The sequence below is a fragment of the Dreissena polymorpha genome, chromosome 2, assembly GCF_020536995.1.
Source record: "Dreissena polymorpha isolate Duluth1 chromosome 2, UMN_Dpol_1.0, whole genome shotgun sequence".
NCBI lineage: Eukaryota > Metazoa > Mollusca > Bivalvia > Myida > Dreissenidae > Dreissena > Dreissena polymorpha.
The window spans coordinates 121,330,504-121,355,831 of NC_068356.1; the positions used below are offsets into that span (position 1 = coordinate 121,330,504).

The 25,328-nt window shown below is 32.9% G+C and overlaps 2 protein-coding genes across 6 annotated transcripts in view; one reads left to right on the top strand and one right to left on the bottom strand.

The window, feature by feature from the left end:
• The window catches only part of LOC127868783 (phosphatidate cytidylyltransferase, photoreceptor-specific-like), a 195,479-nt gene extending 173,792 nt beyond the window's left edge, over positions 1 to 21,687 (bottom strand). Inside the window, exons 1-11 of one of the 5 annotated variants that reach the window (XM_052410857.1) lie at positions 21,521 to 21,687; positions 18,101 to 18,249; positions 17,637 to 17,733; positions 17,047 to 17,223; positions 12,457 to 12,576; positions 11,620 to 11,702; positions 11,021 to 11,177; positions 10,596 to 10,748; positions 9,718 to 9,852; positions 9,130 to 9,233; positions 4,437 to 8,195 (exon numbers count right to left, since the gene is read on the bottom strand). In XM_052410857.1, the coding sequence (XP_052266817.1) occupies positions 8,078 to 8,195; positions 9,130 to 9,233; positions 9,718 to 9,852; positions 10,596 to 10,748; positions 11,021 to 11,177; positions 11,620 to 11,702; positions 12,457 to 12,576; positions 17,047 to 17,223; positions 17,637 to 17,733; positions 18,101 to 18,249; positions 21,521 to 21,574 (1,347 nt within the window). In that variant the 5' untranslated portion in view covers positions 21,575 to 21,687 and the 3' untranslated portion in view covers positions 4,437 to 8,077. Of the gene's footprint in view, positions 1 to 1,498; positions 8,196 to 9,129; positions 9,234 to 9,717; positions 9,883 to 10,595; positions 10,749 to 11,020; positions 11,178 to 11,619; positions 11,703 to 12,456; positions 12,577 to 17,046; positions 17,224 to 17,636; positions 17,734 to 18,100; positions 18,250 to 21,520 lie in introns of those variants that run through there. The other 4 variants (XM_052410854.1, XM_052410853.1, XM_052410856.1 and 1 more) reach the window with 4 other exon arrangements.
• Positions 21,648 to 25,328, top strand: part of LOC127868784 (calcium uniporter protein, mitochondrial-like) — a 64,495-nt gene continuing 60,814 nt past the window's right edge. The window contains exon 1 of the mRNA XM_052410859.1: positions 21,648 to 21,781. Within this exon, the coding sequence (XP_052266819.1) occupies positions 21,689 to 21,781 (93 nt within the window). The 5' untranslated portion in view covers positions 21,648 to 21,688. The remainder of the gene's footprint in view (positions 21,782 to 25,328) is intronic.

A 25,328-nucleotide genomic window follows, 5' to 3' on the forward strand; every position in this document is an offset into this window, starting at 1 on the left:
TGTCAGGAGCTTCCCTGTCTGCTTATGAGACCACAAAACCATGCTTGATTTTATAAAAGACAGCATAACTTGTGACCATAGCTTGTGATCAGAGCTTGTGACCAGACAGCTTGTGACCAGACAGCTTGTGCAGACTGGTCTGTAGAAAGGCATTAGACACATTTTCACATGTCTTCTATGCACTGCCTGATAATGTGATGTATTTCTTTGTTCCTCTCAGGGAGACATTGTGCATCATTTCCTTCAAACTGAATAACAACATTATTAATGGAACTATATTAAGATCAGGCATATAATACAAATCCTGGTATCATGTTTTTCAATCCCTGGCCTGACTTTTGGTCATGTAGTTACAGAGATATGAGCATGCAAACCTTAACATTAATTTCCTCCGAACCAAACAAGCTGCTACTTTTGTCATTACAAAAAGGACATGCATTTTGAAAATTCTGGATCACTGGGATGAAGTGTCCTCCATATCTACACTTTATGGTGTTGACATATTTTTAGTTTCAAGAAAATAGGAAGTTTGCTATAAGACAGACCAAAGGGCAAGGGGGCACACATTTCAACATAATGTTTATCTCTCTCAAAGTAAGTTTTAACTGAGTAAATATTGACATAAAACAACAACAATTTTTATGCTCCCCCAAAATTTATTTTGGTGGGGAGCATATAGTCGCCGCTTTGTCTGTCCGTCCGTGTGTCTGTCCATGCACAATTTTTGTCCGGGCTATTTCTCAGCAACTAATGACCGGAATTCAATGAAACTTTATGGGAAGCTTCACTACCAAGAGATGTGCATACCGGTATTATCAGCGTGTTCTGGTTGGATGATTTTTCACAGAGTTATGGCCCTTTGAAATTATCCATTAACTGTACATATAGTGCAATTTTTGTCCGGGCTATTTCTCAGCAACTAATGACCTGAATTCAATGAAACTTTATGGGAAGCTTCACTACCAAGAGAAGATGTGCATATTATCAGCGGGTTCTGGTCGGATGATTTTTCACAGAGTTATGGCCCTTTGAAATTTTCTATAAAAAAATTATTGTCCCCCCAACTCCTGTGCCCTCAAGACGTTTCCTTTTATCTGAATATAAAGTGCAATATTGTGACAAAAAAATCCTTTGGGGATCATCACCCGTCTCTGACGGTTTCTTGTTTTTGCAGTTTTAAACAATTACGAGTGTCATCGGGGAAATATAATAAACCACTAGCGCACTTTGGAACTTAGCTGTGTGTAATCAGGGTGGTGATGTCAATGGTTGATATTTAGCCTGTGTAATTCATAATTATTTAGCACTTTCCATTTTAGAAAATAGTGACTGGTAACTATGCTCTTACTGAACTCTATCATATTTACAAACTGAACCACTCATATAGAGAAAAGGACAAATCTATGAACATTATTTTACAATATACTCATTTTATGTGATATATACAATGAATACTGATCTGGATTACACTAATTTAGAAAAAAACAACACATTTACGCTGGTATCACATTTTATTTTAATGACATACACAACATAACAACTGACTATCAAATATGTACAGTTAATAAAATAGTAAATTTAAATGAAGATTAATACTAACATTCAATCAAAAAATCTATTCTCTTATTTCATTCATAAATTCTTGAGGTGAAAAATAACATTATGATTCATGATCGATAATTAATTTGCTATTTGTCAAGTCATTATTGCGTTTCAAACAACTATCTATCTTGAAAGCAATGAACGGTTACATTAAATAACTAACATTGTAACTGGTGATTCTGCATTAACTATTCATAAGACAAAAGTGTGTATCATATACAGGAATGATAACAACCTGCATTACATATGACAAATTGTGTCAACACAGATTTCTAACAAACTATTTGGCAGTGATCAGTAAGTAAGTGGTCCATATGGAAAACAAACTAGCACATTGAAACACAAAATTATTAATATACATGGGCCTTTGACATAACAGAAAGGGCATAGAATGTAAAGAAAATAATCAAGAAATGCTAACAGACCCATAAAGCAAACACATTACTCCAGTGTACCACCTTATACTGTTGTTTGTCAGTGTAATACTTCAGGCAAATATGTAAATGTACACTGAGGTTTAAATGACATTGCTAATGACAGTTTAAAAAAAGAAAGAAGACATTTGACTTTTTTTGTTGTGAAAATCATACATAGAATTTAAAACCCCTGTTACAAACTCTTGATCATACACACACACACAAATCCATACAAAATGATGGAAGCAAACCAGAAATATATGGCTAAAATGTATACACAATACAAATAAATGTATGAAATGAAACAATTGCATTGAAAAAAAATGATGGAAGAACATTCAATTTTTTAAAATTAAGAAAACAACTCCTAGTAGTTCCTTATTTGTTAGACAAACAAGTCCAAATATAAGTCTGTTCAGAATGTTACTAAAAAGTACCCAAGAAGACCCATTAATTTGAATAGCAAAAGAAACCATTTGTTAAACATGCAAAACAGAAACAATAATTTGAATAATAATTATACCCAGAAAATAAAGACACAAACATAAAAACAAGTAATGCCAACATTCAAATAGTACTACACATTTTACTGCCAAACCTTATTTTAATTTAGACAATTTTGAATACTAGTATCAAATAGTGAGTATCTCAATTGTTAAATTCAATTTGAAGATTTCAAAACCTTTTTCCTCCCTCAAACGTGAACAATTGCTCGTCTGTTGCAACTTAACATGTTTACAGGTTATCAAATTGCATTTCCATCAATGTCTGTATGTTTTAATTTATTGACCATCAACAGTATTTCATTCATAATTAAGAGCAAAGACAAATAATTGTTGTGTGTTTTCCATGTAATGGAAGGAAAGGTAAACCTTATGATAAATATAAACATCAAACTAATATTTACCAATCTTCTTACCTTACTTTTAGATTTGTTTAAACAAAATGTTAAGCAAAAGGTAAAAATATGAACAACAAACAGACAACTATATTGCACAATTATATCATGTAAAAAAAGTTCTAAAATGGGATGGATAAAATGGTAACAAACTACCAAATTGAAATATTGTACTTTGTATCGGTCATTTTACTTAGACAAACTATAAACAAGTTCATAACAAGATGTGTTTGTGAAACACAATGTTCCCCTATATGACGTTTGACCTTGAAGGATGACCTTGACCCTTCACCACTCAAAATGTGCAGCTCCATGAGATACACATGCATTTCAAATAAAAAAATTGCTAGCTTCAATATTGCAGAAGTGACATTACATGAGCAATTTTGACCCATACATTTGACCTTGAAGGGTGACCTTGACCTTTCACCACTCAAAGTGTGCAGCTCCATGAGATACACATGCATGCCAAATATCAAGTTGCTATCTTCAATATTGCAAAAGTATTCATAAAATAAACGATTTGGGCCACATATATTTGACCTCTGAACTTGAAGGATGACCTTGACCTTTCACTACTCAAAATGTGCAGCTCCATGAGATACACATGCATGCCAAATATCAAGTTGCAATCTTCAATATTGCAAAAGTACTCATAAAATGAGCGATTTTGTCCACATAATTTTGACCTCTGACCTTGAAGGATGACCTTGACCTTTCACCACTCAAAATGTGCAGCTCCATGAGATACACATGCATGCCAAAGATCAAGTTTCTATCTTCAATATTGCAAAAGTTATTGCAAATGTTAAAGTTGGCGCAAACCAACCAACAGACCAACCAACAGACAGGGCAAAAACAATATGTCCCCCACTACTATAGTGGGGGACATAAAAAGTGATTGCAGAATGTATGTCTTAAATAAAAAGTGGTTTTTAAAAAATTCATAAAACTTTAATTGTTACATTTAAGGTTTAATTACATGTGATATTAAAAGGGAAATTGCATGAAAACATAAATGACTAACAAAAATCCAATTGATTTTTGTATATAATTCCGCATAAAGCAATCTTTTGTTTTCCTTGACTGACATTGTACAAATGTTTCACTAAGGTATTCCATTTAAATGAAATATTTTGTTCAAAAGTTTGATGCTAGCAAAACAATGTTAAATACGATTTAATGAATCTTGAACAATGAGACACAAGGGACAAAATTGTCACAAAACCAGGTTTTCATTGTGAAAAAAAAATCTGATAAAGGGAGAAAACTCAAACTGAACTTTTGAAATGAACAAACAAAATTAACCCCCTTTGTAAGTTTGTTTTTTTTTTAAATCTATTTTTAGTCGTGGCGACCTTGACATTGGAGATATTGACGTGATTCTTTCGTGCGACACACCGTCCCATGATGGTGAACAAATGTGCCAAAAGATTTTAAAATCTCACAATGAATGACATAGTTATGGCCAGGACAAGCTCATTTATGGCCATTTTTGACCTTTGAACTCAAAGAGTGACCTTGACCTTGGAGATATCGACGTAATTATTTCGCGCGACACACCGTCCAATGATGGTGAACAAATGTGCCAAATGATTTTAAAATCTGACAATGAACGATAGTTATGGCCCGGACAAGCTTGTTCCACCCGCCCGCCAGCCCGCCTGCATGCGCCAATCTAATAACCAGTTTTTTCCTTCGGAAAACCTGGTTTACAAAACAACCATTTTTGACTGAGCTTCTTAAACTATATCCACAACTCCCTATGATTCATGAAGAACACCTTACTTTCACAATTTAACACAAAAAGTTCTATCTACTTTAGATACTACAAATATATTTCACTCAAATTCATGTAAAAAATCTATCTAGATTTTTCATTTTTAGGATCAAAGAACTTTTTAGGTTATATGGTTTAGTCTATACAACTGTAAATGACATTTATTTGCTTATTTGTGTTCCTCATGATAAAATGCAACAGCACATGTATATATTATTTGTATACAATATTGTCCGTGATCACAACACTTGGCCTCAACAAACTCCTTACAAATTGCCTCCAAACATGAAATCATCAGTACCAGTCAATCACATCTGCCCAACTTCCTTTACAAATATTTCTTAATGGCTAACAAGGTTTTAATAACTTAAGAGAAATACATGTATGTTTGTATATCTTTTTTGTAGGAAAAATAGTTTTTATTGTATTGACACTATATAATTTCAGTTCAACATATAATTGCATATAATGTTAGATGACTAGATTAAGTATGGTTGATATAAGAAGTTAAAGTTCTCTCGGAAAAAAAATCAATAAAAAACTACCTACATTGGATTTTTGGGGAACCTGCCATTTGGAGTTTGGATATTCTTACAAATATATTAGATATGTATAAAAATGTATTAGAACTAAGGGTGTCACGTTTACAGATTTTTCTAAATGTTTAAACGAAATGAAATAAACAACACCCTACCGTTTAAACGGTTACCCTATGTCCGTTCAAAAAGCATTAGTACCATCGCATTTCCAAACTGAAAATAGCTATTTCCGGAAGTAATATTCAGTGCATATCCCATTCGCGCAATGACGTCATATTAAAACCATAAAATATAAAACAGACCATCCGTATCACCACATGTGTATTCGTCATTTTATAAAAATAACTTAAAGAACGTAGAAAATAATGTAATATCGATGAAAAATACTGTTTCAGAAAACACCACGTATTTTGCACATGGAATAAAATGTGCATATCGGTTGACCGCAGAAAATAACTAGCAAAAACGCAATCAATATATAATTTGGTTAAAATATTGCTTTTCAACATGCTACCGCTGTGTTTTACTTTGCTAATCAATCCATTAAAATATTTCAAGATGGCGGCATATGCACTGTTTCGTTGCCAAGTTGTAAGATTTTTGGAAAGTAGGGAAGATTTTCCGTTAGTTTCCGTTCATGGTTGTGCCATCCGCGAACCAATCAGAAATACATTAATGCCGAGTTCGGTAGCCAGATTTACCGCAGGTACCCGGATTTCGCAGATTTACAGTGTTATGCCATGGAATCGTATTAGGTTCATCTACAAACTGCTGTTAAAAAGCTAAGACAAAATGGTATTGAAATAATTATTTCTATTCTAGCTTGACCACAAAACATAAGTGTACAACGTCAACATGATCAATTCATCTGATTTTTTATACATTTTAGTTAATGTGTCTACAATAATACTCAAAATCAACGAATATTTCGTACAATAAAGTTAAACAAAAAAGCAGTGTCCCTTATATCGTTAGCCAAAATTTAAACGCTAGATGTGGTCTGGTAACACAGATTTAACGAGATACAAAATGCTTGTTTGTAAAATTTTGTGTGACAATATTATTCGATGTGAATTTCCCATGAAGATATCCGAACATTTATGAGTGAACAATGTAGTTCTCATGAGCTGCCCAAAGCAGATCTCGCGTTTTTTCGTAAATGTTTGGATATCATCGCTGGAAATTCAGATGATATATATTGTGACACAAAAAATATAAAAAAACGAGCATTTTGTATCTTGTTAAATCTATGTTACTATACCACATCTAGCGTTGAAATTTTGGCTATTGCTATATGGAACACTCATTTTTTAAAGGTGAACATTATTTTACGAATATTTTACGACATATTTGTTGCTTTTGAGTATTTATGTGGCTTTAAAGTGTCAACTAAGAATACATTATCCTGATAACAAAACAAAGTATCACCATGGTTCATTTACAGTATTTTTAAAGAGCATTAATAATATGTAAAAACTTAAAAATCAAAACACCCTGTTTATAAGCATCACAATTAAAGTGCACATAGATAATACCAATATTATTGTCATAACCATTAATCCAAATTAACATTTTCATTTGTTGTTAAAAATGTTTTGCTGATAAAAATATTTATTGTTTTTCATGAATATATAGGACTTAATGTAAATATTTTTTTAACCATGTATATTAAAGGTAAAATAAAGTTTGATAAAACAGTGTGTTATTATAAACATTTCTTACATCAAGTTAAAGGATTAAGTGTCGCAAATTCAGTTTATTTGCATGGCTATCTTTACCTCTTTCATTTATTTTTTAAATACCCTGGTCACCTTGATGCTTCATTTTAATCATCAATATTTCAATGTATTTTTATTAAACCAGGCTTTATTAAAAAACAAACAAGGTATTTATGTTAATAATTGCTGAACAATCTCTTGCTCTGTGCTTCCTTTCAAGACCGGGATTTAAGATCACATGTCAGATTTTTTTTTAAAGAGGTCACAGTGACCTTGACCTTTGCCCTAGTGACCCAAAATGGGTGTGGCGTGTAGAACTCAACAAGGTGCATCTACATATGAAGTTTCAAAGTTGTAGGTGGAAGCACTTAGATTTTAGAGCCAATGTAAAGGTTTTAGCACGATGCCTGCAGACCTTGGACGACGAGCAGGCTATGACAATACCTCGGGTTTTCTCCGAAAACAGCATTGCTAATAAACATACTATAAAATAGCCTAGTAAAACACACAGTTTTCACACCTTTTGAGTTGTTTTTCTATACATGTATTATTCATAATTCTATTTTTATTAGTTTTAATTTGATAAATAAGAAATTGCATATGTCTTGTCTAAGTCCATTATACAGACACTTTTCTACAGTAGTTTATTTTCAATTTATATCTTATTTAAGTCAAATATTTCAAAGCATTGTAACTTTCATTGGAGAAGGCATACAAGCAATATATCCTTAACAAAAAATATTAACAATAGAATGTTTAAGTAAAAGACATAAATAAAAATCTACATTTGAATATATTGAGACAAAAAGGACCATTCTTTAAAATAGTTATCACACACTCTATGGCTAAAAATGCTTATCCTTAGTGTAAGACATTTATTTTATATACAGTCCACAATACATATATATTAGAGAACACAAGACGCATATGGATTCCAATAAATACATAAAACAAACAATACAGTTTCTGGAAAACCACTGGCTCATGTGTGAACATGGTGTCTGAATCTTTACCATGTTGTTGCAGTCAGAAGAGGGTTTCTGCATTTATAATTCGTCACTGGCAGAGCGTTGAACATTATAATGGTTTCAATAGACAAATCCTTACAAATCTGTTGCCACTGGTTAGGCCTGAATGACACCTCTGGCAATCAGTTTCTCTTGGAGCTTGTTAAAGATCAACCTCTGCTGGTCTACACTCATCACCAGCACACTCTGGATGATTTTTGTTGGATTTGGAAGCCTTCAAACAACAAGTGGGAACTGAATAGCTGACAATATTACTGGATCATAGAAATAGGAAAATAAAATGAACAAGACTATTGCCAAGCAAAACATGTCCCCTACCTGCTCCACCAATGTCAGAATTGTTTATATATATATTTGTTGCCATAGCAAACAGAATTTTTGGCGTAGGAACAAAATGAAATGACGTGCATAATGTACATATTGCCATCTATCCATGTTTCAAGTTTCATGAAAAAAATATGAAGAACTCTTAGAGTTATCGCAGGATCCAGAAAAGTGTGACAGACAGACTCACAGACAGACAGACGCACAGAGCGCAAACCATAATTCAAGTCCCCTCCGGTGAAACTGGTAGGGGACAATAAGCCACGGTCTCGGAAAAGCAGACTGAAAATTATGTGTTGTACCAGATTAGCCTGTACAGTCCAAACAGGCTTATCTAGGGTGACACTATACAAACTTGCATACAGCTCTGGTTTTCCAGAGACTGGCTCAAATGTATTAACACATAATTCTCATAAATTGACTTGTCCACCTAGTGACCAAAAGGTCAAGGATTCCATCCACACTGTGGGAGCATTCTTTAGATCTCCCTCAGATACCAAATTACTGGTTCTACTCAGGAAACAAACTCGAGAGTATTTTAATACACCTAAGGCTTTCTAAATATATATGTTTATACTTTCATAAAGCAAACACAAACTATATTTGGTGGCTTTTAAATGCACAACTTATATGCCAATTTAAAACAAGTAATATCAAACTCAACATATAGTGACAAAGTGCTTTAATGAAACAACGTAAACCAATGATTTTTATAAAAACCCTGCATGACTTAAGGGTAATAATTTATCCAGGGGGTAAACATCTTTCTTTTTTCGAGCAATCACAATAAAATAATGATATTCAAAGCATAAAATTGAGCATACTTGATGAAGCTGGTAAAGTAGACATGAACAAAGGTGGCCATCAGGAACTGACAATCAAACCTGTCCATGATGCCCCCATGACCGGGAATCGTGTCACCAAAGTCCTGAAATACAAATGGCAAACACCTGTCATAGCTTCGGAACATTAACTTTTACTTGATAGCTTTATAAACATAAATAATGAGCTTGAACAGAATCATGTATTTGTACTCTGGTATCAAGCCTTCAGCCAGCCTAACGTAAGATCAGCATGCGTATTAGACCACACAAACTTGCTTGACTTTATAGCAGACGCGGTAGCTCATGACCAGACTTCCCAAATGTGAATGCCGGTCTGGAGCTTAACAAGCTGCATATGGAACAAGAACCATTTTCACACAATGCAGGTCATGTGATTTACATTAAATGTTCATGCATAAAAGTAAGTTCCGGACTTAACGTTATAGTATGCTGCTTTTTATACAGCACTAAAGCATACACAATTTTGCAAACTACTACTTAACAATATACAATACAACATCAAGTGTGTTTACAACATAAATTGATAAACATAACTGCTACAATATTACACCACAAATTGCTGCTCACCTTGATTTTAAAGGCTCTCTTAAAGCCGCTTGCAAAGAAGCCCCCGAAGGGACCAATAACAGATGCAAATATGGCAAGGATGATGGAATGAAGCATGAATGGATACATCATAACAGTCTCCCAGGGGCGGCCAACCTGAAAAGAAATGGGGTCTCTTGAAGTAAACTGCAAATAAATAGATTTTTAATTAGACAAAACAAGGATTGTCTATGTAAGTAAAAACTGATCCCAAATGACCACACACACAAGTGTGTCACTGATTTGTATTCCTTTGAACTCATTTTATCACTTTATATAGTAATATTGTAATGCCTTTCATAAACGTAAAATGTAATTAAAACATGGATTCCTACATCCCCAACTAACAACAAACATGAATTTTAGATTATTTATAAATCATTAAGAAAACAGTCAGAAATCAGACAGAACTTAACATTAGTATATGGGAAATTAAAATGTCACCAAATACTGGCAGCAAATATTTATTTTGTTTGATTACTCCCCTTGGAGCATAAAGAAATTTAATGGTTTATGAGTTCATCTTTCTTTCATTCTTCAATTAATATTAAATACTCTATTATGAGCTATGTTGTGTTAAAATGGGTCTTGTGACATGAGCAGCCAGGGTACCTCATAACTAACACTTTGAGTAAACAGTATAATGTTTTCTATATTTTTAAAGCAATTATAAAGCATATTCTGTCAAATTTACACTTGCCTGTTCTGATCTATAATAGAATTTGCCAACCCTGCCCTCTCTTTGAGCTGATATTATTAGCCCTTACTGTCTTACAAGAAAGATTATTACAAAATAATGTTTAAAACAAATAACTATCTGAACACATCAGCAGGTACACTTTTTAAAAGGCCAAGCTCACCAGTTTTGACAAGATCTGTACAGTCTCAGGGACGGCATATTCATCCAACTGGAACACAGGGTGTCGCTCACACTCCATACTTATCTGCCCCTTGTCATCATCATATTGTATGGGGCAAACCATCTGGTCAAACTGTATCAGCACCCAAGATATCTGCAAACAGACCATAATATTATCTATGGTCTATAAACAATGTTTGTTTTTTAGACTCAAATTTGCACAAATATTTTTGCCGTCAATCTATTTTCTGACTCAATCAGAAATTGAGTAAATTCTGACTCTAATGAGTTCTGGACGTTTAACTATTTTATTTTATTTTTTTATTCAAGCAGTTGCAAAAAAAAACTTTTTACTTAAAGATAAATTTATACACCAACCTTTAAAATATGTGTACATATTAAAATGTTTGCAAAAATGTGCCATACCCCAATTCCAAACAGGATGGTTGAGGCAGCACCTCCTATGAAGCCCTCCCATGTCTTCTTGGGGGACAGCTTTATTAGAGGCGTCTTCCCAAAGAAGAACCCAAACATGTACGCCATGATATCATTACAGATGATCATAGACACGGGAACAAGGAACCTGGGGTAGATACAGCAACAAACTGTAGAGGCGAGTAAGATACCACAATATCAGCTCATGACCAGACTGCAATTTTGCGCAGGCTGGGTTGGAGCTATGGTTGCCACATATGCGATAGGACCAATTTATGCACATCAACAGAAAATAACTATGAAGTTTGTTATTAAATTACATGACTCAAGTATTCTTGAAACCCTATCATACTTATAACAAACTTTACCAGCTTGACTTTAAATTAAACAATAAAACATCCAAATACATGTATTGACATGGTATGTTACATTTTGTACGACATTTCAAAGAGTTGCACTTTATTAAACATACTTTTTATCAATATTTATGAAGGTTCTGATAAAATTTTAATCATAACAATTTTAAAGATAAGTCCAAATGAATTAAAAATCTGGATAATTATAAACAAGTCTCTGAAGAATTTACACACCAAATGAGTCCTTCAAAGATGTTCTGCATGATCAGATGAGACTGCGTCACCACCAACAGCAGTGTCACATGGGTCCAGCCAAACTGAAATTGTAACCAGTCCATTCAGATTAATTCTTTGTTATGTTTTTAATAATTGTCCGCAACCAAACCAAGCACTGGTAAATAGGCTAATGCTTAGCTAAACAAGACAATGTTTGTGACTGGGCTGATTTGCTTAGTTGATAGCACCTATATTCCAAAAAGAGGATTGCAATTTATATCCCCTTCCAGGCCAGAAAACTGGTGTGGGAGCTGGGGAAAACTCTAACTATGATGATTCATCCCCTCCCCATTGAATCAAGTGGGGCAGTTGTCAGGTCCTGGAAGAGTGGTACCGGTATGCACTATTAGTCTAAGTAAGGTACACCAGCTGTCCAAGAAAAAAAGGTTTTTCAGACCGCCATGATATGACTGAAGAACTTTTGAAAACATCAACAAAATCAAACTTGTAATACAAAAAAACCATGAAATTTAAAATCTAAAGACATACAGACTCAAATAAATTATTTAAATAAAAACATAAAAGTAAAAGAGAAATTTGTCAAAAATTAATGTGTCTTTTGAATTCGACAAATATTTATAGTAAAGTATATTATGTACAGTGTTTTTACAAATAAACATATTCTAAATTTCATGGAGGTTTGATAATCAAGCGTACACTGTCTGGGAATAGTGGCATCATTAAGGATTAAATAATAACTCAAATGCTCAGGACTGAGGACTGTAAGATATATGTATTTTGCTTTAACTGTACTTTACATTCTATCGCCTTTATTATCTGTTTAAACAATGTTACCATGGTGAACTGTTTGAGGTAGTGCTTCTTCCTAAGACTGAACACGAAGCTTACAAAGCCAGCAACATACAGGGTAAAGGAGATGACACGGTGGTAGTCCACAAATGGACGCATGAATTCCTGCAACATAAAAAACTAAATTATAAGGTTTGTATTTTGCAAATAAAACTAAATGCATGTGTGTTAAGTGTCCATCTTAGATCTACCTGTGCATTCTGTAGACTGGTTGGTTCTTTCCGACACAGACTGACTTGACATAAAGAAACATTTCATTACTTCAAAAATAGAACTTTGGGAGTGAATAGTGTAACAAATATTCTGCCCAAATTGGGGGAGCATAAACAAGACAACAAATGTCAACCTGGATGAGTGTCTGATTAAAGTCCAGAGTTCCAATGACTTTTCATACTTAACTCACTAGCCCAGAGTAAAATTTTATTGATTAATTGAAGTTTACATGTACGTACCTATTTCTTGAGAAACAAATGCTGAGGTCACTTTTGTTTAGCTTACTATATTGTTGTTTTGGTTGTGTAGTGACACACATAAAATTACCTTCACATAAAATTCATAAATTGCCTTTCCAGCAAAGCATGTTGAAATTGACATCACTTTGTTTGAACTAACTGCTTATCAGTAGTAAATAAGATCAAAATGAACACAATGTGTTGTCAATACAAACACAAAGTATCATTAAGAAATTGTTGCTATGAGAAAACAAAGAATATGAATCAACAAAAACACATTTTTCAAGAAAAATAAAGTAAGAGGTAGTAGAATTGTTCTGAGAGAAAATTCACTAATTAATTGATGACAAAGAAAACAAGAGCACCGCCTTGCGGGTGCAGACCGCTCATCTATTTTCTTTTTAAAGGTGAAGGGACTCTCAATTTCAATCACAAAGGAGGGAGGGGTGGAGTGAAGAGGGGTGTATAGTGTGGGGGTGTGGACATTTATTACATTATCTTCCAAAAATGCGGAAAAAAAAAGTGCAAAAAAAAAAATTCTGGGGAAGGGGGGGGGGGGGGAGATTCTTGGGTGCGATGGTTGGACGGTATTTAAAAAATAAAATAATAAAAATTAATATTTGTGTTTTTTAACCGTTTCAAAAAAAAATTGGGGGGGGTGGGGTGGGGTATAGTGTGAGGGTGTGGTGGTCATTTTTGAGATGATCTTAAAAAAAAAAAAATAGGGGGGGAGGGGGGGAAGGGGGGGAAGGGGGGGAAGGGGGGGAAGGGGGGGGGGGAAGGGGGGGAGGGGGGGGAAGGGGGGGAGGGGGGAAGGGGGGGAGGGCGCGGGGGATGGTTTGGGTGGAGTCTATTGTGGTATGTAAGGTAAGAGTAGTTTTGTCAAAGTATCAATCAAATCTAATCATAAATAAAGAATTTATGGCAATTTTAGCAAAATTTAATAATTTGACCTTGAAAGTCAAGGTCATTCAAACGTCAAGGTAAAATTGAACTTGCCAGGTACAGTAACCTCATGATAGCATGAAAGTATTTGAAGTTTGAAAGCAATAGCCTTGATACTTTAGAAGTAAAGTGGATCGAAACACAAAATTGAACCATATATTTAAAGTTACTAAGTCAAAAAAGGGCCATAATTCCGTAAAAATGACAACCAGCTAGAGTTATGCAACTTGTCCTTTTACTGTACCCTTATGATAGTTTGCGAGTGTTCCAAGTATGAAAGCAATATCTATGATACTTTAGGGGTAAAGTGGACCAAAACACAAAACTTAACCAAATTTTCAATTTTCTAAGTATAAACGGCCCATAATCTCGTCCAAATGCCAGTCAGAGTTACATAACTTTGCCTGCACAGTCCCCTTATGATAGTTAATAAGTGTTGCAAGTATGAAAGCAATAGCTTTGATACTGTAGGAATAAAGTGGACCTTAACACAAAACTTAACCAAATTTTCAATTTTCTAAGTATAAAAAGGGCACATAATTCTGTCAAAATGCCAGTCAGAGTTACATAACTTTGCCTGCACAGTCCCCTTATGATAGTTAGTAAGTGTTGCAAGTATGAAAGCAATAGCTTTGATACTTAAGGAATAAAATGGACCTAAACACAAAACTTAACCAAAATTTTCAATTTTCTAAGTATAAAAAGGGCACATAATTCTGTCAAAATGCATGCCAGAGTTATCTAACTTTGCCTGCCCAGTTCCCTCATGATAGTCAGTAAGTGTACCAAGTTTGAATGCAATAGCATTGATACTTTCTGAGAAAAGTGGACCTAAACGCAAAACTTAACCGGACGCCGACGAGGTTTTTATCAATTTTGCTGTGTGAATTTGCTAAAAGTTGACAAGGCCAATCCATTAACTAAGTCATTAAAAACGCCTTATGCTAAAAGTATAACTGGGCTATTATTCATCTGAAAGATCTGAAATCAATTAGTTGTACAAATAAAAAAAATCTTACTTGTAAACAAATTTAGCATCAGAATAATAATAACTAGTGATGTGTTTGTCAGAAACACAATGCCCCCTAATGCGCCGCTTTGATTTTTTTTTACCTTTGACCTTGAAGGATGACCTTGACCATTCACAACTCAAAATGTGCGGCTCCATGAGATACAAATGCATGCCAAATATCAAGTTGCTATCATTAATATTGCAAAAGTTATGACCAAGGTTAAAGTTTTGTGACACACACAATAAGTGACAGACAGACAGGCCAAAAACAATATACCCCCGATCTTTTGATCCAGGGGCATAAAAATAATATTTAACAAACAGTAGATTACCAAAATAAAATTATCTGTTATTTCCTCAATCCAAAACTTAATCAAAATATTCAATATCATTGCATAAAAAGATTGATTTGAGATTCTCATTTAACATAGATATGTCTTCAAGAATTGTCCTAATCATTAAAAAAAATCAAGCAAATAATTTCTAGTTATTAGTAGAGAAAATAATTATTATATTATGTTTTGCCAGTCATTGACCAACTGGATTTGAATAAGTCCTAATGAAAATACTGACACGCAGTCGGACAATTATTCTGATATTTGCTGCTTAATGGTTTAATTGATGTTCATTACATCACAAAGTTAATTTTTAAATTGTACAATTTTAGATATTGTTAACATAATATTTGAACTGTTATTATGCCAAAACTTGTAAAACAGGCATACAGATTAAAATCAAATTTTTCTTTTTTTGTAAATAAACTGCTAAGTCTATATAAACGATGAACATTCTTCAGAGATAATTCAGATACAAAATGGATGTTTGACTAAATCTTATTATATTCAATACTTTGTAATTTGTGTGTAGCAATAACACATACTTAGCATGGTTAATGAACTTAATGAATGTCTAGACGTTAAAACTCCAAAAATTATAGTTTTTTTATACACAATTCAGAAAAAAAACAGGAGAGCAATCAAATGATCTCAGGAGCATTTGACTTATATAAAAAATAATCCCTGGTTATTAGTAAGCACAGTACAAGAGGAATTAACAACTAATATGGGGAAGTAATATCATATTTCAAATATTTAGCAGTATGTTAGACAACTGTACAGTAGCTGAAGAAATATAGTATCAATTGTGTCCTGACAATTGGAAATAAGCTGGAATGTAAATGTAAGGATCACGAGGCATCTTTTAAACTGGAAAGCTCCAAGAACCCAAGGAGTTAATCCAGGTAAAGATTGGTACAAAGAATGCAAGTGGCCTAGCTACAATATACATTTTATGATCGCAAATAGCCCTGTTAGAGCACTATTTGTTACATGTCTATTGCATATTTGATTGTGCACATAATAGGTTGCACCTACAGTACAAAGTACATGTATAGGACATGTATGTACATGTATATACTGTCTGTGATTTGTGTGATTAAAAACAAGAAACATACCAAATTAATTTGTATTCAAACAATTGATGATTCATTATAATTAGTTATAAAATAAGTCAAAAACACATATCCATTTTCCCCAAAATAAAAATTCCCCTATGTTCATGAAAAATTACTATATATAAATTTTTCCCCAAAATAAAAATTCCCCAATGTTCATAAAAAATAAACAAGTTTCAAAATGCATGTGCTTGAAACTATACATCATGTGCATACACAGTGACATTGTTGTTGGATATATGTGAGGGTGAACCACTATATGTGGGACTCATATAGTATTTGTAATTGGACTTTGTACTTAAATTATAGCCAGATCTTTGGTTCAAAGGATATAAAAAAAGTGTGTGATAAATATGCGATAAAACCACTTACTATCTTTTCTGTCTGAAAAATTGGTTCAGGGTTTAACAGATAATTCTTATTAAAACTTTAGTTGAAATACCAGTTACAACAAATGAAATATTTTGGTGAAAGCTTCACATATCATTGTATTGTAAGTTATACAAAGGTTCATTACTGATGATAAAATATAATTTCATGCTGTTTGTTTTTCTTTTTAAATGTTCCATTATCTTTAAAAACCATACTTAGTGTTCCATTATTTTAAATAACATACAGAAATCATATCAATTACAGCATTTGAATGTAAACCATTCAATTCAAACACATATTTTTTTGTTTAAAATAAAATAAACTTATAATTGCATACTTACAGTCCTGTGTAACAGAACTCCAAAATGGTCAATGAGGCTCTCTCCGTAGAAGAAATAATTTGACGCAAAGAGGAAGTACCAGCTCAATGACCGAAACAAGGGAAGATCGTATGACTTGTATACCACATAGCCAATATTAATGATTTCATGGAATCCACTAATTTGCAAAAGCATAATCTGGAAAAATATAAAAAGAACTTTTTAAAGTCTTTTGCATACATATGTATTATTATTAATTATAATTTCTATCATTATCATATAATTATGTTCCTGTATTTGAATAAGCTTTTTTAAAATCAAATTGAACAAATATAATATCAATAATTCTAGCTTATTAAAAAGTTTTTTGTTTTCAATATAATAGACCAATCATTAGAGTTTTAAAAGCAATTTATAACAAGGGTTAAAAAAGTATACATTAAATTCAACAAACGACAAAATACTTCAGATCCTATTCTTGACCCAACTGGTCGCAAATGGAATCCCAAACCAGAAATACATATCAGCATGGACTACTAACACATTACATTTCAGCACAATATCCAAATCAAAATTTAAGTTATTGAGCGTTGTAAAAAAAGTCCACCTACCATAGTCACCAGTGCTAGAGGCCCCAGCCATATTATGAAAGCAAAAGATAGAATCATCACCCATGTGAATAGCCCACGAATAATCCAGTTTCGCCATCTGAAACAATATACATTGAGCATTTTAGATGCAAACATCATTTATTTGAATTCCAAGACTGATATATTGATAGAACATTTATATTATGGGAACCTTGAATTTTATTATTTTATAAAATATGCAAGAAATAAAATTGAGTTCACATAATTGACATTGTTAGATTATTATTACAATTACTTAATATACACTGATGGAAGGCTTTTTTGTCTTTTTTAAACAGGCTTTCTGTTATATAAAGGGTCAAGGCAGTCAGATACATTAGACAATAAATAATTCTTGAAGTACTGAAATAAGCCTGCAACATTTACATGTATAAGATGCTTGAATCTGAAACCAGACATTATCAGTCATGTTTGCCAGTTACTACCTGGGTGTGAGATCTTTTAGTGCTGTGTCTATAGCCTCAGTTGTTTGGTCTGATGCCTGTGGGAGCTCTTTTGAGGCATTTGGGTTAAACAATGGAACCTCTTCCTCCTCTTCATCGTCATCTGAAGTCTTTGGCTCAGCAGGTGGCTGCTAATATGTAAATAGAATAGTAAGCAGAGCTGAACATTTTTAGAGACCAACAAGCCTCTCTAAGATTTCTTAGTAGGTCCCTAGATTTTCTGCTGAAACTCAAAGACTGCTGTACCATACTCTGGGAAAATGGGGCTTAATACCTGTGCATAAAGAGTTGTCCCACTTGAACATCCAGTCAAGGTGGAAAGAGTGTTATTTTCAGAAAATGCATTAAACCCAGCAAAAAAATATTGATAACAAGGTTGGGGTAAACAGGTCCATGTTACTTGTAAGTTTCTAGCCCAGTTTAGTATATTTTATTAATTTAAGCTTCTCAATGTTTAGTCCAGAAATTCAAACCAAATTGTCCATGATGACTCTGTGGCTGGGAGTTAAAACTGATTTCTTTTCTGACTGTCTTTTTTAAATAACAGCTCCCCAATCCATGCAGCATTTTAATCGGTAATTTAGCTAAATATACTACTGGCATAAATATACACAAACATTTAATACATGTAACCCTAATGCGCAAATAAAACCAAATTACATTATATGGTGTGCTTGGATAATAATGATATTAATTCAAGATTTAAACATGTCATAAGTTCATGAAAATGTGGAAAAATTTTATAATGAACAATGCCAAGTATTACGAATTCGAAAATGTGCATTGACTTTCTCCGGAATCCTGTGCAAGATAGATCTTGTGTCTAATCAACCAAGCGTGATACACCGTTTATCTCTGGAACCTCCGTAAGATAGATAGAATGGTCAATTCAAAACGTCCATTTTCGGTTTAATAATGTTTTTAATAGTTTTTGTTTTGAGCATTTCTTCCCATAAGACACTCAGTGCTTTCCACAGGATTTTTGTCAAGCGCCTTGGGGCTGATAGGGGAGGTTCAGGAGGGGTGTCCACTCCCGACGTTTTTTTATTTAACGTGTCATTTCACGTTCTGTGGCGCATTATAACTCAAAGAAAAAAAGTGTCAAAAGACGTCATTTGGTGGGCTATGACTCTTCAAGAAAATCCCCCAGTCATTTTAAAATATATATAATTTTTTATATTGTTGAATTGCTTTAAAACTTTCCCGCACAAATAGTAAAAATAGTAAAATCCCGACTTGGACGATTCCTCAATACATCCATTTCAACCCGACTCTATTACTATATACTTACTACTTTTCAAATTTCTATTTATTACCCGATAATCCCGTTTATTCCATTTATCACTTTCTGGTAAGTATTTAGGATAAAAGCTCTCAATTATTTCTTTAACACAAGCCTTGCCATTTTTCTATAGTACATGGTTCAAGTTAATTTAAAGTGACTATTTGTAGATTTGATGAAATATTGCCTCTGAACATGCGTCAATTCCCTGACGTGTTGTGAGCTTGTTAAAACACTTAATACACGCACGCTTTCTATGCAAATGACGCGAAGTTGGACATGCTGCATAATTTTTCGCGCTCTTTTTAATTGAGAAAAAGATTTGACACAAAATAAATTTGCACTGCTTATTTGAAGCAAGAATATGTTAACGTTGCGGTAACATTTACATTCAGAAGTGTGTTTCGGATTAAAAACCTGTTAACATCCACTTACGGGAATGGGTTTCAGATTACAAATTTAATTATTCCTATTTGAGATTTCAACAAATATTAACAGTTGCGTTATGAATTCAACGATAATTTGTTTAAACACTTTACGAGTCGAATAAATGTTTTGACGGAATTATGCATGAAATTTACATTGTCCAAGAGGATATGGCCGGTTGCCATCATCAGTCTTCTAAGTATCAATTATCGGACGAAACATTTACAAGTGTGCGTAATTAATTCGACGAATATTTGTTAAAGCGCATTACGTGTCAAATAAATGTCAAAAAAACAAGGTGAATCAGTTCTATAAATGGACATGATGAAATAAACAGTAACTGGAATTAAATTGTTATCGCATAATTGTAACCGGGAGTTATTTGCACAACTTACTCGCTGTAAGTAATTAATTGTTTACCACTTGCAATTAATTTATCATATTAATTATGAGTCATAAGTAAAACTTGTCTACAGTAAAAAGGTGTGATGATGATGCCCAAAACTGTCTTTAATGTACTGTACTGTACTAGTTACCGGTTTTTTGTAAATGGCACAATTTCTTGCTAATCACGCTGCGATAAACTCTTACTTCGGGCCCGACGTCAATAAAAAATAATGGTCGATAGTTAACCCCGCCCTCATAAGCATCCGCGTAACCAATATGACGATGAACATCACAGTTTGACAACTGGAAAGTTACCTGATACATTCTTGTCAGCATTTAAATGACTGTTTTATATGACTAGAATAATCGATACGTGTGTGATGCTATTCTCTTATCAGTGGATTATCCATTACCCCATGTGGTGTTTATGGCGATTACTTGTGAAAGTATGTACCGAGTGCTCTTTTAAAGCAGGGAATATTGATACACTGATAGATCATAGAGAAACCTTGATTCTGTTTTTGACAATCTCCACTTTCTTTGACTGAAAAAAAACACTGATCAGAAAATTTCAAGCGCCCTGGGGACTCTGATTTCAAAATTCAATCGCCCCAGCAAAGGATTGTTAAATGGCCTGTGAAAAGCCCTGGACACTTATTGGAAAAATTTAGTAATTTTGCGTGTCCACAACCATTTTGTGAGAAGGAAAACAAATGATAAAAATATATACATTACGTTGTTCAACATTGGAGAGTAGAGCCCCGCAGGTAGCTCCAGTTGAAATCTACATTAAATCAGCTAATATCAATTGCAATAAAAGGATATGGAACCCATAACTGGTATACACATGGTACTGATCCTCAAGATTTCTATGTACTGATGTCTTCTCAGGATGCTGATATTGTTAGGAAAATCTCTCTTAATGTGTACCACTTGATGTTATTGATATCTCATGAACATTGAAGTTTGACACAACTTAAACTCTTACAACTGTATTAATGACATGTATTTTGGGCCGGAGGCCTTTATGTACAAATAAAGAAGTCTGTTCTGTTCTAGTTGTTAGCTTTATTTATTAAAAGTAAAACAAACTTAACTTGTCATATAGAAAAAAAATGATGAAGATAATCGTCAAGGCTTAATATGTTTGATAGTAACTACATTTTGGTCCGATTAAAAAGTATAACCAAGCGACATAAAATAAACAAACACAAAATGTGCTGAAAATTCTCCCCACCCACTTTCATTTTAGAAACGATTCATATATTAAAATGTAACTTAAATTACACCAATAGAGAAATGATAACCTTATTTTCCGCTTCACGTTTATGCTCAGTGGATCTTTGTCTAACTTTCGACATAATCGTTTATAACTTAAATTTTGCAAATAAGCCAAATGTTTATGTTGATTAGCTGTCAGCAATTGAATCACGTTGATTCACGTTGAGAAAGCGGAAATCTCACTTCTGAACAAAATGGCGACTAGTGGAATGCGTAGTGTTGTCAGGAAAGGTGTTAATCACTTTATCGGCAAACAAAAGCCGTTTGTGTTCATTCAAAGCATTCAGGTATGTGCAATAGTAAAACATATGTTATGTGCAAATGTCTTTTTTTCAAATTATTGTTGAAAATATGCATTTTACTAACTTGTGTCAGGTATGTGTATTAAGTAGTCCAAATTTTTGACGCTCTTAAATATTAAGCTACTTTTTATATGGGTAATATTTGGAGCGTACAAAGGGTGAAAGACCAATTATGTGGTGGGAATTTTTTGTTCTTTGTCTATATTGTTGCGCAAGGATTTTGTGCGCAACATTCAAGCCCCGATATAAGACACTTAATAACAACGGATTGCAATAATATTTACATACCTGTGTAGATAATTCATTTCTCGATAATGTTCCGTAAAAAATATGTAATGACACTTTGAATTTTGCACGCCTGAACAATTTAAATCCAACCACTATTCAATTTTTCAATATCTCTCGATTCGCTCGCTGTGTAGATATAAATCGATAACACGACCTCGATGTAAAGCATCTGGTTTAAAGTGGAAGAATAAACAGCGTAAAATACAGTTTGTGTTCGTCTGTTGTGGTGCAGCGCGTTACATAGTAAACCGATGTTATACTTTTCTGGATTAATTTAGCATTGTTTGTTTTTTTCTAAATTGACAATTAAAAAGTTCTGAAATAAATTACATCTTTTATTTTTATACTGTACATAAATAATATTGATACAGATCGTACAGTATACCGTCCTTTGTAACGTAGAATGTAAGTACATAAAACAACACAGACAGAGGTGCGAAAAAGACATGCATAAACACTTCCTGAAACTTAGAACAGTGAATAGAAACTGCACCATATCTGTTTTGAACATATGCTTATTAAATCGACAAAGTTTAGCATACTAGATCTAGTTACGTAAAAGTCGGTGTTAAAAGCTCATGTTAAATAAAATTACGCGTACACGTTACACCGTTATGCCTTCTTCTGATTGGTTCATATTTAAATCAGTTTCATGACATGGCTACAGGTCAGTGATTGTTTTGCGATTTAAGCAGAAGTTTAACTGAATAATTTATGCCTTTCTAACTTCGAATCGACGATATTTGATGTAAAAATGAACTTCTGAATTAAAACTGAATGAGTTGGTAATGTTATTTTGCAATTTTACGCAAATTGATGAAAATTTAAACTTTCTGGTTTCCACCACAAAAAAGGTCCTTCAACGATGAGACGTTCCAAAGAATTTAGCCCATATAAAAAGTATCTCTAAATTCTTTGCGCGTCTTACAAATGAGACTAGTGTATTAAGTTAAAGCGACTTCAAAGTTCAATGAAAAAATATTTTTTTCGATAACCCATTGAGTTTATACATAATTTTGAAGGGAAATACATAACAAGTACAGAACTGGGAAAAAAATGGAAATCGGTTGAACGTAAGTGGAGTTATTCCCCTTTGAAAATTTCAAAAAATGTGATTTTTCTGCAAAAAAAACATGTCAAGTTTTTAAATTAGCCCTATGGTGATAACTTATTGATTTAACATATTATTTTGAAGGGAATGACATGACAAGTACACGACTGAAAAAAAATGAAAATCCGTTGAACCTAAGTGGAGTTATCCCCCTTTGAATTTTTTAGACAAAAAGTGTTTTTTTTCCGCTAAAAAACACGTGTAGAGTTTTGAAATTAGTACTATGATAATAATTTATTGATGTTGAATATAATTTTGAAGGGAATAACATAATAAGTACCAAAATGAAAACAAACAATTCAAATCATTAAACATAAGTGAAATTTTCAGCCTATAAAAATAAAAAAAAATGTGATTTTCTGCTAAAAAACACATGCCAAGTTTTGAAATTAGTACTATGATGTTATGATGCAAAATACATGTTGTCTACTGAATACTAAATAATTAGTCAATGTCAATGTAAGTAAATTATAATCAATTCTGTTATTGTGTGTTTTTTTCGTTGAAAATCTGCTAGTATTCGGCCCCACTCCCAATGGAAAAAAAGTATTTATTTTCCCAAATAGGAAGTATAAATTCCCATTTGAAGGTTTCCAATTTTTTTAATTTTTTTTTTATATATCTCAACCTTTAGTTCATCAGCTCTATTATAAGTTGAACCTTAGTAAATATTATAACGAAAACACTTTTATTCTCAATTTTGAATTATAAAGTAGGATTTCTAGACGTATACATCCATTTTCAACAAACGTGATTATTTTTAAGTTTTAAATCGCAAAAGAGACGTATTTCTACCTTGTTACCACAAGATATATTCTAATTGGCATAGTTAAAATATGTTTCTTATTTATACTTAAATTTTCTATGTCATGTATTTTATTTCAAGGTGTGTGGCTTCAATAATAATTAACGGTATCCGCAACTCCATGCATAAATCCAATAACGGCGAAAATATGCTGTCGTGGCTGATAACCCAGTCAGATAAGCCGATAATAATTTATTTTATCGATAACGCGTAATAGCTTCACGTTGTTAACCGAGATGATAGTTTACCTTGGTAATTTAAATTTAGATGGTCAGGTCATTTGTTATTCAATATTTAAAATGTTACCCATTTTAGAAAGCTGAAATGTTGCTCTTTCTAAACATCTAATTTATATGTCAATGCATAACATATTAAAAAAGACATGACGAGTTAAACACATAGTAATTACGATTTGTCTTCCAACTGCGGCTGAGTTTCGGGTAAAAAATCACCTTCACTGTAAAAATATATTATTGCTCTGTCATTTTTAGTCAGAAATTTAACAAATAACTTTCATTAGAAAGCTTATACATTGGCTTTTTTTGTGTTATTTTCAATTGTTTATTTGAACTATTCAATTTATTGCGCCGAGTTAAAACCAACAGTACTAGCAGCCGCGGTCGATTTAAGCGGCTGCGAGACGCAAGCTTCAATTTAAGATCATCAAATATTTACCATTTTTATTTCAATATTTAAGAAGTAACCATCGTACAAAAGCTTTAAAATTGATTGTTTGCATTAAGAAATTTAACTAGAAAACAGATGAAAAATAACACGGACATCGGGATACCGATTTGTTGTGTTCTAAATTGTGTCAGATATTGCATCTGTGATTTCCCATCAGTTGCTAGAAACTATTCACAAAGAGACGTTTATTTATATAAATGAATTATGTAATACAAATATCAATTAAATTGTTTAAAAGATTAATTATATTAAAGCGTATAAAAAATACACGTGTGTCTACTGTAATAATAACAAGTCTTTAACCTACATTATTCAATCAGTACAGGAATATTCTCAAAATAAATTTGTCACACATCCAACACACATGAACAACTTCTCACATATTGACCTTTGATAGGCCGCTTTATTTGACAAACAAGTACAATCACAATAGATCTTTGCAACAAATTTAGAAATTGCTTTAATCATGATAATTAGCATGCGTACTTTAAATTGTTTCTACATTGGTTGTTTTCACGCCTATTTCATTTTTCGGTATTGCACTAAAAAATCAAACAATAACAAATATCTTGTTAATGTAACCTTAATTATAATGTTCATTAGTTTTTATGTACAATCTGAGTGTTGTTCAGTATAAAGTA